Source organism: Scaptodrosophila lebanonensis, unplaced genomic scaffold (assembly GCF_003285725.1).
Source record: "Scaptodrosophila lebanonensis strain 11010-0011.00,11010-0021.00 unplaced genomic scaffold, SlebRS2 tig00000043-arrow-pilon, whole genome shotgun sequence".
Lineage (NCBI taxonomy): Eukaryota > Metazoa > Arthropoda > Insecta > Diptera > Drosophilidae > Scaptodrosophila > Scaptodrosophila lebanonensis.
In genome coordinates, this window is record NW_022060545.1 from 1,569,776 (window position 1) to 1,584,947 (window position 15,172).

General features: G+C 35.7%; 1 protein-coding gene across 1 annotated transcript; it reads right to left on the reverse strand.

The window, feature by feature from the left end:
- Positions 1–14,207: 14,207 nt before the first annotated feature.
- On the reverse strand, positions 14,208–14,754 carry LOC115623109. The gene has a single exon (XM_030517315.1). The coding sequence runs from the start codon at positions 14,661–14,663 to the stop codon at positions 14,328–14,330; it is 336 nt and encodes a 111-aa protein (XP_030373175.1). The 5' UTR covers positions 14,664–14,754; the 3' UTR covers positions 14,208–14,327.
- Between the last annotated feature and the right edge of the window lie 418 nt (positions 14,755–15,172).

Genomic DNA, 15,172 nt, shown 5'->3' on the forward strand with positions numbered 1-15,172 from the left:
TACAATATATAAAGACCGTAAGGGGGTGGGGAGGGGAAGGGGGAGGGGTTAACTTTCTACAATATTTCCAAAAGTATTGAACTTTTCTTCTACTTCACGCTGATTTACGCAACTTTCACGGCTACAGCAGCGCTAACAAAAACCACAAGTTGCATATAACAAAAATTACAACAACAACAACAACAACGGCGAACATTGAACAGTGAACAACAAAAACAACAAACACAACAACGAATTCATGTCTTGGAGCAAGCTTGCATCGAAATGAAAAGCTCAATGGCTTGGCCCACGCAATGCAACGGCATCGGCAAAGAGTGAAAAAAGAAACCCTTTAGGAAATCTTTACAAAATGTTGCAGCGGCTGCTGCATAAATCCGTTTTAAAATCGCCAACCAACAATAACAACAACAACATCAACTGCACCTCCAACTACACCAACGCAATGGCCCGCGGTTGAAGGCGCTGTGCGGGCGTTGGATACGATGCGCTTTATGTCGCACAGTGGGCTTCATACTGTTTGAGTGCACTCAAAATAAAAGTGTGAAAAGAAAAAGTGAATAAAATACCTATTCCATATTTAAAATATCTATCATATAACTAACTCTTTAAATTTTAAACAATTTTATGAAAATTACTTAAATGACGTTCTGTTTTTACTAAATAAATAAATGAATAAAAATAAATACATTTTTGACAATTTCATAGAGAGAAAGTAAGAAAGCCAGAAAGACATATAAGCAAATTTTGGATTTATTCGATTTTAAGTTCAAATTGATTTATTAACTTTATTGAATTTAAAATTATTCACAATCCAAACTCAGCGTTAAATCTTCTGCTGTTTTTTCCTTTTTCTTTGCGAAGATATCCTGGAGTTTCAATGATCTTTAATCATTTTATTTAAAATGTATACATATAGTGTGGAATTTGATTGAAAATTAGTTATGTATTTTATTATCTTATTTTTTCGACCGTGAGAACTTTTGTTAATATGTTGACAAAGAACTCCTTTACAAATGTGTTAAGTTTGTGATATTTAGAAGGCTATTGTATTATATTGTATATATTATTGTATTATATATACATTAAAAAGCTGAAATGGGTAAAATTGTTTGAAAAAACTAAGTATTGATATTACTTTGCTAATAACTATGTACAGGGTGCGCCATCTTTTATGTCGGTATGTAAATATTGAATAACTTTGTCATTTGTGAACCGATTGACTTGAGTAGACCAGTGTTGAAAACCTCAGTTCAAGAAATAGTACAGAACCCAATTAATCGGTTGTTTATTTTCAAAGATATTCAATGTTTACATACCTACATAAAAGATGGCGCACCCTGTATCTATTTTAAGACACACGATCAGAAAAATACTCATTATGTAAAATACTTAAAATACGAACGCACTTTGAAACCATATCTGACTTACTTGCAATTTAGAAAAATGTTAAATTTTTCAGAAATAAATTTCCAAAAATTTGGAATTAGAGTTGAAAGAGTTTTTTAGCCTTTTTAGCGCAATCTAGATACAATCGAGAAAATCGTTTCTGGGCGTACTTTTGGGCTTTAAAAAATTTGTAAACCCATAGAGTAGTGTCAGAAAGCTTAAAATCAAGAATCTGCAATGAAAGAATTGAAAAAAATTTGTGCGCAAATTATTTACCTGTATGACCGTAACGTTTTTCAAAACTCCAACAAACAATTCGTTTAAGCAATAAATTTTATCGACATTTACTCAAGTATGTATATATAATATTTATAATAAGTTTGTAACGCTCCCAATCTGCTCCACAGTGCGTTACTTGAAGTGAACGACAGTATTGGTGGATATGGGTATGGGTATGGGTATGGGGGTATGTATTGGTATCAGAGTGGCTTGAATCGCAATCGCATCGACAGAGGCTGAGACGGGGACGGAGACTGCCACTGCGAAACTGGCGACTCTGGCTGCAGTGATTTTATTAATGAGTTTAAACGCACGCTTAACACGAATCAAGCCACCGATCTGATGTCAAGACTCGTGGAGTTCGTGCGCTATGCACGTTGGCTAAGACAAAGATTAGCCAGCTAGAAAGCTAGCTTGCCATGGGGGCTTCAGCGACTGATTTTTTTGCTTTTCGCTTGGCGTTGGCGGCGTTGGCAGCACATCGCATATCAAAATGCCACCTAAACAACAATATCACGGCAATCACTATAATGAACGACAGTGTGCCATACTATATAAAATTATAATTTTTTATTCAGGTTTCATTGTGAGCCTATGTGCTTTATTTTTATTATTATTTTTTTTTGTTTTACCAATATGGGGGCGCTCGAGAAGTGTCGCGCGCTCTGCTCGTGCTAACAAAAGCCCTTGAGTAACCGTTTTTGGCAACTCTTTTGTTTCGACCATACGATACATACATATATACGTATATACTTGCACATATATATATATTCGATATGGTGGTCTAACATACAATGCTATAAATGTCTTGAGTACGCCCATACATGGTCCTGGCGGGCATTCAACTACACATTTATTTCCTCTTAAGACTATCGTAAAATTAGCCTCAAATATTTGTGGTGCTATTAATCAAGTTCCTTAACTTATTGCTTTTTTGTTTGTTGTTTATTTGCAGATACAATTTTTCACCAAGTCGCAACAAATGAATGAATTCAGTTTCGTAGGTAAGTGGCATTTATACTCGTATTGGTAATCAATAATTCACATAATTGTACATAAGTATGTTTAAACAAACAAATGGCTCGTTTTATTGATTTCGATGTTATCTGGAAATTAAAAATATGTTGAATAGATTGTAAATATAAATATAATTTTTTTTATATTTTTCAACTCAAAAAGAAATATATTTGAATTTGAAAAAAAGAAAATAGTTAAATAAATAATGGTAAAAACCAATGAATTTTCCAGAATTACACTATTGGGGGAATTATAGTTGCTAATCCAGCCAGCTAGTAGAAGAAAATTCTAGAAAATGTATTCAGACTAAGTTTCACCTAAATTCTTTAAAAATATAATATAAATCGTAATAACAAATAGATGGATATTTAATAAGTGGATATCATGGACATGTAGAAAATATCAAGAAGATTATCCATTTATAATAATCTGTTATTAACCGAACATTTTAGCTTTCAATTAACAACAAATATTATAACTTCTATATACTTGTATATATAAAAATTCCGTGTCACGATATTTGTCCTCGATAGACTCCGAAACTACTAAACCATTAATATCGGTTAATATGGTTAAAAAATAGGATAGTTTTTATCTCAATCATTTATTATTTGGATACTTTAATCGCGCATTTTGTATTTTTGAGAAATGTGTTCGTATTATTTCATCAATATAGTTTGGATATGTACGTCAAAAGTAAGACTGAAAAAAAGTTCATATTGAAATATAACGTCGAATCAGTGTTAGATAGTTCTTTAAGTGCTATTTATAAAAATATAATTTATAATTATACAAAGAACCGATTAAAAACGCGTTTAAGTGATCTTTATGCACTAATTTACTTTTAACAACTTGACTGCCCAAAGTGCAAATGTGTGAAGTACCTCAGGTATAGATTGTGAATTTATTTATTTACAGGGTGCGCCATCTTTTATGTCGGTGTGTAGATATTGAATGGCTTTGTCATTAGTGAACCGATTGACTTGAGTAGACCAGTGTTTAAAACCTCAGTTCAAGAAATTGTACAGAACTAAATAAATAAAAATATTGAAAATTGGTTGTTTATTTTCAAAGATATTCAGTGTCTACATACCGACATAAAAGATGGCGCACCCTGTATTGTTTATTAATTCCTAGTGCAACAAGTGGGCTTTTTTTTAAAATTATTTATTTCCATCGACAAACAGTGCAGTCGATGTACATAAAAAAATCAATACAATACAATAGAGAACTTAAAATAAGTAAAACTACAGAAAAAAAAAGCCTATAAAAATACTTACTTATAAATAAATAAATAAATATGTTAAAGCACTAGTCACTTTAAGAACTCTGTTTCTAAACAAAGTTTTACTACTTATATTTAGTAGTATTTATAGTTAGTTTTTAACAAGTTTTAATTATTAGAAAAAAAAGTTAATTTGTTCCTAATGATATTAAGGAAAAGAAATTATACTAACAATAAATAATAAAAATCTAAATTAAATTTTGGATTTTCTTAACACTAAATTATTAATTAGTTAGTTTACATTATAAAATGATTATATGTGTCTTGCTTATTATTGAATGCGGTCTCAAAGAAAATTATGCCCCCCACCTTACAAAATATTAATTGCGTAGTTAGGAGACTGTGGGTTTTTAAATATTTTTTTCAGTTCCACCTGAAGGCAAGGTCATGACGTCTGTTTTTTTTTTTTTTTTTTTTTTTTTGCATGCATGTGGGATTATTTTTATTGATTATTTTTTCAAAAGTTTAAAACAATCAACGGCTAAAATGGTTATGCGAACTTTCCGGGTGTGAAATATGCTTCCGCACTTTGTTTCTTATGGATACAATGAAGGGGAATGACAGAACCATATCTGTAATTTGGTTTGAAACGACTTACAATGCGAGATAATGCTTTTGTTGCTTTCAGAATCTGGCGACGGGGAGGAACTTTGCGTGTGCGTTTAGATCTCAGCTACCTCGAACAGAAAATAATTACAACTCTTTCATACATCCAAGGCATTTATCTACTGAATTTTCAGCGGCATTTATCACAACTGACAGTTGACAGCGTTTGGCACGCCAAATTGGCGCTGGCCCCCGGCAAGCGCATAAATTTGCAGACAGACTCAATCAAAATGCGGCCTTTGCGCGAAGTTGTGGCTGAGTTTTTTTTGTTTTGGGCCTCTTTTTTGACCAATGTTGGCTTGAATGCAAATTTTTGTGTACATTTTTAATTAACGTGTGCTGGAAACCCGTGGCTAGTTGTTGTTGTTTTTTGTTTTTTTTCTTCTCATGTACACTTGTTTGCCTTTGAGGCTTGGGTTTCTTTCTTCTGTTTTCAGTTGTTGTAAATTACTGATTAGTGAAAAGCAAACAAATCTGATATTTGATCACGACAGAATTGCGCAAAGCACAACTACATACATAGTACATATATAGACTTACTTATATGTAGATATGTATTTGTACGTGTACATAATTTGCTTAATGTTTACTTATGCTAATCGCGCACATTAATCAGGCTTGTTAACAACTTCAAAATGGGGCGAATGGTCTGTCTATACAATGAGGCCCAGCGCTCAAATCAAATAAGTTAATATTTCGTAAATTATATTTATGCATTTTTAAATACGTGAACAGTGGTCATAAAATATGCCGTCACCATACGACAAAAGACGGTCTGTAGGTATTCAAGTGTGTAAGTAGAAATCTGCATTGCATACGAAATGAGAGACCCAGTTGGAAATGTGAACAGATGATTACAAATAGTAGTAGGCTACTAAAATAATAAGCTATTGGATATTAAGGAAGAAAATGAATTAATTAGGTTTCTTTTAAGACTTTTAAGAAGGAATACAAATTCTCGATCTCCCGGATAGATAATCAAAAATTATATACGTCATACGCTTGACTTAGAAAATAAGTAAAATATAATAGTATGTTTCAACTTTGTCTATTTCTTTTAATTTGAAATAAAGCTACTTAAATTTTTGTTATTGTCTTAAGACAGAGTGTAAATAAATAAAATGAAAAAAAAAAGGTTTCTATAATAAACAGTCTGGTAAGTGCTTTTATTAAAAGCAATATAATCCTTAATGTTAATCATGGGTATAACATATTGCCACAAAATACATTTTGTTCTTAATGAATAATTAAAATTTAAATAAAATAATTATAAAAAATAAAATAAAAAATTAAATAATTAAAACAGAGAATTCTTGCGAAAACAGTGCTTAGGTTTTTTTTTCATTTCCTAAAAGATTTTCCTTATGTGTTTACCTTCAAAGTTGAATTCTATTGAACGGAAACAATCATTCGAATAATTTTGAGTGATTATTTATCTATATATATATATATATATATATATATATATATATATATATATATATATATATATATATATATATATATATATATATATATATATATATATATATATATCTATATATATATATCTATATATATATATATATATATATATATATATATATATATAAAATGGAAGTATGTATATATGTATGTATCAAGGATCTAATCGAAGTTATAAAAATCAAAGGAGGTATTGGAAAAGATGTGACGTCAGAAAGCTTAAAAACCACTACGATTCAGTGGCTGATAGTGATCTGATATTATTTATATATTCCACAAATTACAAATAATTATTTTTGATAAATTTATACAACAAATTTTGTATTTTAACTAAAGAACAACTATATTCAGTGTAATTTATAGGATTTATAGGCAATTAAATTTTTATAGCGCATGTCGATGTATCGATTGTGGAAATACGATTTCACATTTAAGAAGTGAAGAATGGAAGACGATTTCCATTTAATTCCATTTAAAGTCGTCTGCAAATCAGACATAAAACCCACAAGAGCATCACAAATGGAGCTGTAAATTTCCACACGGGCATCTCAGCAAATGAGCGGATGGAGCACGTGCCACGGATTCACGTTGCAGCATCCGGACAAAAGCCACAGCAACACTCATAACAACGAATCGTAGACCAAAGCGGAATGCAAACAAAAACAGTAAACAACAACTATGTATAGTGGAATAATGGAAATGCGGCACAAAGCCGAAAAAACACAATACAAATACAAATACAAAATACTCGTACAAAAGCGTTGACGCACTTTTCGCTTTTGAGACGAACGAAGCGGAACCCCTGCCCGCCTAAAGTTGCATTTAGTGGACTAAGGCGGGAGGAGGAGGAGTAAGAGGAGGGCTCAGAGCTAAACTTTATGAAATGTGCATGATTTTTTCAATTTACACGTCGCGGCCCTCCAATGTGGGTCGCACTTGGTTGCTTGTTGTAATGCGATTTGTACGCGTGCGCATCGTATGGCTCGTTGAACGCCACAATTCGAGGCGGGAGGGTGGCCAGGGAGGCAGGCAGCAGGGCAGGGAGGCAGCATCATTGGCAGCAACGCCTGGAAGGTGTCGAAAGCGAAGACAAATATTACACATTTAATTATGATGGTCGACGACGATGCGTTTTCACCGCCAACTCACAGCGAAATGGAAATGAAAATCAAAATCAAAATTCATGCAAGTCAACAAATGACCAAAGAGTGTTCAAATTTGTCGTGGGACGTCCAAATACATATGTACACTGATAAAAAAAAGCACGGACATTTCAATATTTACACGTAGATTTAACTATTTTTACCATCGATTTTGCACCATCGTGTGTTTTAGTAAATATGAAATGTGCACACTTAATCTAAAAATTTAATATTAAATTTAAAGTGTGACGATATTAAATCACAATGTGGAGACGTGGGTTTGATTCACGCCAAATGTTTTTTTTTTATAATTATAAAATATTTTTTCCAATTTTTTGTATACTCTACTACTGTTTTTTTTTTTAACTCTTTTCAATATCGACATTTCTTCCATGGCGCATATTTTATTTCTATATATACATTTTTTTCCTATACAAGTAGAACCACCCACCATTTTTGTTATTATGAATTAATTTTCTTATGCCTTGCCTTTTTTTAGTACGGGTATAGTTTGGATCAATATTAATATTAAAAGTGAAAAAGCAGATGATTGAGAACTACACTTACTTGACACATACCTAACGACCATATCTGCATGTCAAGCGGTTACACTTTGTATTTATACCACACAGCCGCTGAAAACCTACTTGAGAATTCTAGTCAATTGCAATTTCATATATTTCTAGTATATTTAAATCGACTACAAAAAACTTCAAATTAAAGTTCAGAAAAATATTATAATTTACTATGGAATATAGTAAATATAACTATTTATTGAAGTGTGTGTATATTAATATTTGTTGAAAATCAATACAAACATAAGTACCAATGCACGCATGTTAATATAAGCAGATAATAATCTTATGTTATCTACAAGTTATCTGTCACTGTTGCATACGAATGTAAGCATAAAGAATATGTATAGCAAAAGTGTCAGTCTCCAATAAAACTCTAAAGCGAACAGACGCACGGCGGTCCGCGACTATTGTCTTTTACTTTACTCCTACTGAGCCCTTCCCTTTTCAGCGAATATATAATCTATTCAATAGGTTATGGGCCCAGGGCATATAGGCTCATAGGAGAAGTTCAAAGTATTGTGAAATAGTAATCGTTTGGTGACTCAAGAAATATAACATTTAAAAAATGAGTGCGCTATATCAAATAGACAAATTGGAAGAGCATAACTATGACTCATGGAGCATACAGATGCGATCTGTCTTAGTGCACGCGGAATTGTGGAGTGTGGCATCAGGTGCTGAACCTAGTAATACTGAGAGTTCAAGGCCAAAAGATGAAAAGGCATTAGCAATTATAACGCTAAGTGTAAAAGCTTCACAATTGGGCTTCATTAAAAATTGCAACACTTCGTACGAGGCATGGAAAAAGTTAAAGGACGTTCATCAGCCGAGTGGACCTGTACGGAAAGTGTCGCTGTACAAGAAATTGCTAGGCAAACGCATGTTTCAAGGCCAAAGCATTTCAAGTTACATACACGAATTTAACGAAATTCTGGATGGTTTGTGTACAGTTGGCATCGAATTAAATGATGAGTTAAAAACAATCGTGTTGTTGTCAAGCTTGCCCGAACCATACGAAAATTTTGTCGTCGCCATTGAGACGCGTGACAATTTACCGTCATTTGATGTGTTATGTATCAAGCTGATGGAAGAGGGAGAGCGCAGAGGCAATGCAGATGGAGAGAGCGAGAATGCAAGAGCATTTATAGCTACGCAGCAGATCGTCGCGCATTCCAAAGCGAATTCAAAAAGGAATTCAAAAATCGTCGTTTGCTACAACTGCGGCGAAAAAGGGCACTACAAGGCACAGTGCAAGCGTGAGAAAATTCGCGGTGAAGGGAAAAAGCAATCGACAAAGAAAGAGATGGAAAAGCAGAGCAGCTTGTTAAATGCGTTGGACGTTGGAAAGATAGAGAACAACATGTGGTGTCTGGACAGCGGAGCAACAAGCCATATGTGTTGCGATAAGACGTTATTTTCAAAATTTATTGCGCACACTGAAATGATCGGTTTAGCTGACGCTGGTTTCCTGAAGGCCGAAGGCAGAGGAGAGGTGAAGTTACAGACAGAACTTTGTACCTTGGTGTTGTCAGATGTACTGTATGTACCGAAAATGAATGGCAACTTTATGTCCGTCAGCCGGTCAGTGCAAAAGAACAATGTTATACATTTTGGGCCACATTTTGCTAAAGTTATACAAAACGGCGAGTGTATACTGAAAGCGAATAAAGTTGGGAACCTTTATATGTTTCAAGGCAAACAAAATAGGTGTTATTCCGCAACTGAATCAGATGGTACATTGTGGCATAAGCGTTATGGCCATTTAAATTTTACCAGTCTGAAGGAAGTGATCAGCAAAGAGCTAGTGCGTGGTATTGGAAAGGTTTTTTTCCCAGACAACTTGAATTGCAAAACGTGTATGCTAAGCAAAATACATGTACAGCCATTCCCAAAGGTAAGCACTAACCGTGCCGAAGAGCTGTTGGAACTGGTTCATGCTGATGTATGCGGCCCATTCGACACGAAGTCACTTGCTGGATCCAAATACTTTCTGACCTTCATCGATGACAAGTCCAGGCGTATATTTGTTTATTTTTTGCGGAAGAAAGATGAAGTGTTCAGTAAGTTCGTCGAATTTAAAAACTTGGTTGAACGGCAAACAGATAAAAAGCTCAAATGTATTCGAACCGACAATGGAGGCGAGTTTGTCAACACAACATTCAACGGTTTCCTGAAACACCATGGTATTGCAAGGCAATTGACCGTGGCTTATACTCCGCAGCAGAACGGCGTGGCGGAAAGAGCAAACCGGACATTAACGGAGATGTCCAGATGCTTATTGGTGCAGTCGGGCCTAGGCGAGTCTTTGTGGGCCGAAGCAGTCAACACAGCAGTATACATAAGAAACAGATCACCTACCAGTGCACTGAACAACCTGACTCCAATGGAAGCGTGGACAGGTAAGAAACCCTGTGTTAGCCATCTAAAAGTTTTTGGTTCCATTGCAGTTGCACTTGCAAAGGGTCCCCGTAAAGGCAAATTCAAACCCAAAGGGCATGAGTACCGTATGGTTGGGTATTCGGTAGCAGCCAAAGGCTATCGGTTATACGACCCAGAGACGAGGACGATTGTCGAAAAACGAGACATTCTATTTGATGAGCGTTGTGGTGGTCATACCAATGAAGATACCGTTACGGTAGATTTTCCTGCATGCGAGGTTCAAGAGCATGTCACTCACACGGATGGTGACAGAAGCATCGACGACGATGACAGTGAGCACAGTTCTGACGACAGCAGCTCCAACGCATATGAGAGTGCAGTCGAAAAAGAAGACTCTGACGAGGATACTGTGAAGATTGGGCCAGGCCGGCCTAAAATTGTTCGAAATGGTAAACCTGGTCGTCCAAGAAAGCAATACAATGTGCTTGGAGCATTGGTTGCTAGTGACGTAATGGTTCCGACATCCTATGATCAGGCCGTTGGTAGCACACATGCAGTATTCTGGCAAGAGGCGATGCAAAAGGAATATCAGGCACTACAATCAAACGAAACCTGGCAGATGGCTGATTTACCAAAAGATCAGCGAGCAGTTGGTTGCAAGTGGGTATACAGCCTGAAACGTGACTCTGATGGAAAAGTCGAACGTTTCAAGGCACGACTCGTTGCTAAAGGGTGCTCCCAGAAGTATGGCGTGAACTATGTAGAGACGTTCTCACCCGTTTGCAGATTGGAAACCGTGCGGTTTATTTTGGCGTTAGCAGCGGAATTGAAGCTGTACCTTCACCAGATAGATGTGTGTACCGCCTATTTGAATAGCGACCTGCATGAAACTGTTTATATGAAGCAGCCACAGGGATACACAGATCCCAATAATCCAAGTAAGGCTTTATTGCTTAAAAAGGCAATATATGGATTGAAGCAGTCGGGGCGCGAGTGGAACTCCAAGCTCGATTGTGTACTACAAGGCATAGATTTTGTAGCATGTGAAAATGAACCGTGTCTTTACAAAAGGAACGGAAGAGGTGACTTATCATTAATCCTTGTTTATGTTGATGATATAATTATAGCATGCCGATCAAAAGAGGACTTGGCCAACATCAAGTCAGCCATTACAACATCGTTTGAATGTGTTGACAAGGGAGAGCTGCATTTGTTCCTTGGCATGGAAGTGCAGCGCGACGGTGAGCTTGGCGAAATTTCGCTAAGCAATTCGCAATACATCAAAGACATATTGCGTGAACATGGATGCGAGACCTGTAGACCTACAGCGACCCCACTGGATGCTGGTTTCCAAGTGATATGTACCAGCGAGCATTGTCAAAAGGTTGACATTGCATCCTACCAGTCTTCAATTGGCGAGTTAATGTGGCTGGCGCTTACAACAAGGCCAGACATATTGCATTCCGTTGCCAAGTTAGCTCAACGGAATCAAGATCCGCATGCAGAGCACCTAGTGGGTGTAAAACATGTGCTTCGATACCTGGCGTCAACTGTGGACCTGAAGTTGCACTACAAAGAGTGTGGACAACCCCTTACCGGCTATGTGGATGCAGACTGGGGTGGCGACCGCATCGATCGCAAGTCGTATACTGGCTATGTATACTACTTGGCTGGAGGACCCATATCCTGGCGATCTGAAAAGCAACGCAGCGTGGCACTTAGCAGCACGGAGGCGGAGTATATGGCTCTTTCAACTGCGTGTAAGGAGGCCATATACCTACGGCGTCTTATAGTGGAGATTGGCTGCGGTGACTCGAGTACTCCAACTATTCTTCATGGCGATAATTTAAGTGCTCAACAATTAGCTAAGAATCCTGTACACCATGAAAGAACAAAGCATATTGATATTAGATATCATTTTGCAAGACAGGTTGTAAACGAAGAACAAATTGTTTTACAGTATACATCAACCAATGAAATGATAGCTGATATTTTAACGAAAAATCTCCCTAAAGCGAAGCATGTTCATTTTACAAAGCTGTTAAATTTGATTTGAAAATTTTTGTAAAACATGTTTGCATTGAGGAAGGGTGTTGAAAATCAATACAAACATAAGTACCAATGCACGCATGTTAATATAAGCAGATAATAATCTTATGTTATCTACAAGTTATCTGTCACTGTTGCATACGAATGTAAGCATAAAGAATATGTATAGCAAAAGTGTCAGTCTCCAATAAAACTCTAAAGCGAACAGACGCACGGCGGTCCGCGACTATTGTCTTTTACTTTACTCCTACTGAGCCCTTCCCTTTTCAGCGAATATATAATCTATTCAATAATATTTAATATGGTTCAACATTAAATTGAATATGACATACTTTAATGACGAAGTTTTACATTTTGTTTTGAATAATATTCATATTACAATCACTAATTGAATATGTTTTTAGTAAAATTTACGATGTTTATATTTGATTTGAATATGAAATAGGTGAACATTAGATTTAATATGAAAATATTCATTAGTACTATGCAACTTTTTTATCAGTGTATGTACATATGTGTATAAGAGTAAGAGTATGTATGTAAGTGCGTTGGCAACATCTTGTGCTTCGTCCGGTTCAATGCCCATTGCAGACTGAAAAAAAACTGATGACCCATAGGTGGCTGGTGCTGGGCAGTCCGTCTGCGATTGTGTGTAGTTGCTTTTTTTGACACTAATGCCAACCGAAATGCTTTTAATGATCATGTTGTCGCTCAAGTTGTCTATTGTCTTTGAACTTGTCAGCAACAAGCATTTACACGCTGCTTCGTCATCAACTTGAACGATGTCTGGGTGGAGCTTGAACCATTACTCGAACTCGAACTCAACAGCAAATATTTGACGAGAAAAAAACAGAATGCATTTTCCAAAAAAAAGAAATTTATTGTTTTTAGCATACACGTATGGCTGATATGGAAATTGTGTACAAGATTGATTGAAAGATATAACCTGTTTGAGAGTAAATAATTTGCAAATTAATTGTGAATGTCGCGTTATGTTAATACAAAACAATACGATATATACAAAAAGAAAGTTGACTAATAACCAATTTTTATAACAATCGATACTTGCAGTTCAATACTGAAGACTTTTCTAAACCGATTTCAATTGAACTAAACCATAGTTGCCTTCCTAGTTTTCTTTGTTTGATCTTATCTTAACCAATTCCATTGTTGGTTTCTTAAGAAAACAATATAAATTAAACTTTTGATATTTTTCCAATAGCATTTATCTGAATGCTTTTTGTTGTTCCAATAAGCAGATTATTGTGAAAGCAAATTTCGACTAATTTTTTGTGGTTGGTAAAGAGAGCTTTAAATAGGGTTTGACTCGGTTTTTTTTTTGCACGTAGACTGTTTGTTGATGATGCTAGAAATGAATAAATGAAAATGGGCAGAAAATAATGCTGGTATTATTTTCTTAGAATTGACCAATTCGGATGAAATTCAAAACAAAACTATAGAATTGTATATAGATTATGTGTGCAAAGTTTGGTTAATGTAGCTTTTGAAATGTGGACAGTATTGACAAAATTCTGTAGCGGGGGAATGGGGGAAAATTTCAAAAAATAAAATAAACTCATCCTTTCCCGGATCTAGAAGAATCTGGATACAAACTATGGTTATTTCAGCTTTTATTGTTTTTGAGATCCTTGCGTTCATCCAGACATTACGAATATATATATACTTTATGGGGTCGGAGATGCTTCCTTCTGCCTGTTACATACTTTGCACAAACCTAATATACCCTTTTTACCCTACGCGTACAGGGTATAAAAATACAATAAGCTTAATAAGGTATCTCACCGAAAGACTAATCGATTTTGTAATAGTTTCTCTAAAATATCAAAGAAGTTGACTAATAAAATTAGTAACAACCACTAAGCTTTGACGGATAATCAGTTATTATATTTGTGGCAGTTATCTAACACTTGGTATATAACTTTTAAGTTATATAACTTGCATCAGGGATTACTTTGCTTAATTTGTTTTTTATTTGTTTTCCTAAAACCGTCAAGACTAAACTTTGATTGCTTTCATACCGTTTTATTATCCGAAACATTTGACCCTGACCAGTATATCAAAAGAAACACATTCTCTGTTTTCCTGTGCCGTCTTCGAAAGTTTGCACTTCCCGCAGAATGGTCATATAAGTGTCCCCTGATCCAATCGAATTTGGTGCTGGATGCGCAATAACTTGCGATGCACTGAGACAAAAGATTGCATGGATGCCGTCAGATTTGCATTCAGCGCCTCTCTGACATGCTTCACTGTGCTCAGCTGATAGATGTTGTTGGTGGAGATCATGCAGGTGAGTTCGTCATCGCGATTCTCCAACAGTCTTAGGGTGTTCTCAATTTTGTTTATACGGCTCTTGAGCTCATCCTTCTCGGCACTTAGTTCGCCTTCACGCAACTTTTGTTCATATATAAATTCCATTGGCTCTTCAGGCTCCACGGAAAAATCTTCCTCCACTGACATATTTCTTGAGTGGGGTTTGTTGGTTAGGATGGAACAGGATGGGGTGAATTTTGTATTATCTTTAATTTTGCGTGTACAAATTTTGAATTGAATTATTTTGTTCAGTTATGTCATGACGAAATGTGACTTAGTATTCAAATGTTCGCCCTCCTTCTCTACTCTCTCTCTCTCTCTCTCTCTCTCTCTCACTCTCTCACACACTGTCGTTTTAATTATTATAACTACAATGGTTTCGTTGGAAACATAAAAGCCTAGCTTCCATTTGCACCTTATCAAATGTATCAGAAAATTCCATTGATTCCGCTGATTGGCTTCCCCATATCGTATAGCTAGCTCGGTGGCAACCTTACGCATAATAGAGGTAATTTATTAAATTTCAGTGTGTTATCAAATTTATATCACAATTAAGTCGCGTTCGCTGTCTTCACACCTTTATCGCGCCACTGAGATCAGGTGGGCCGGGTACCTGCCGTTTCGTCGGCCAATCCCAAACAATGGAAATCATGCCG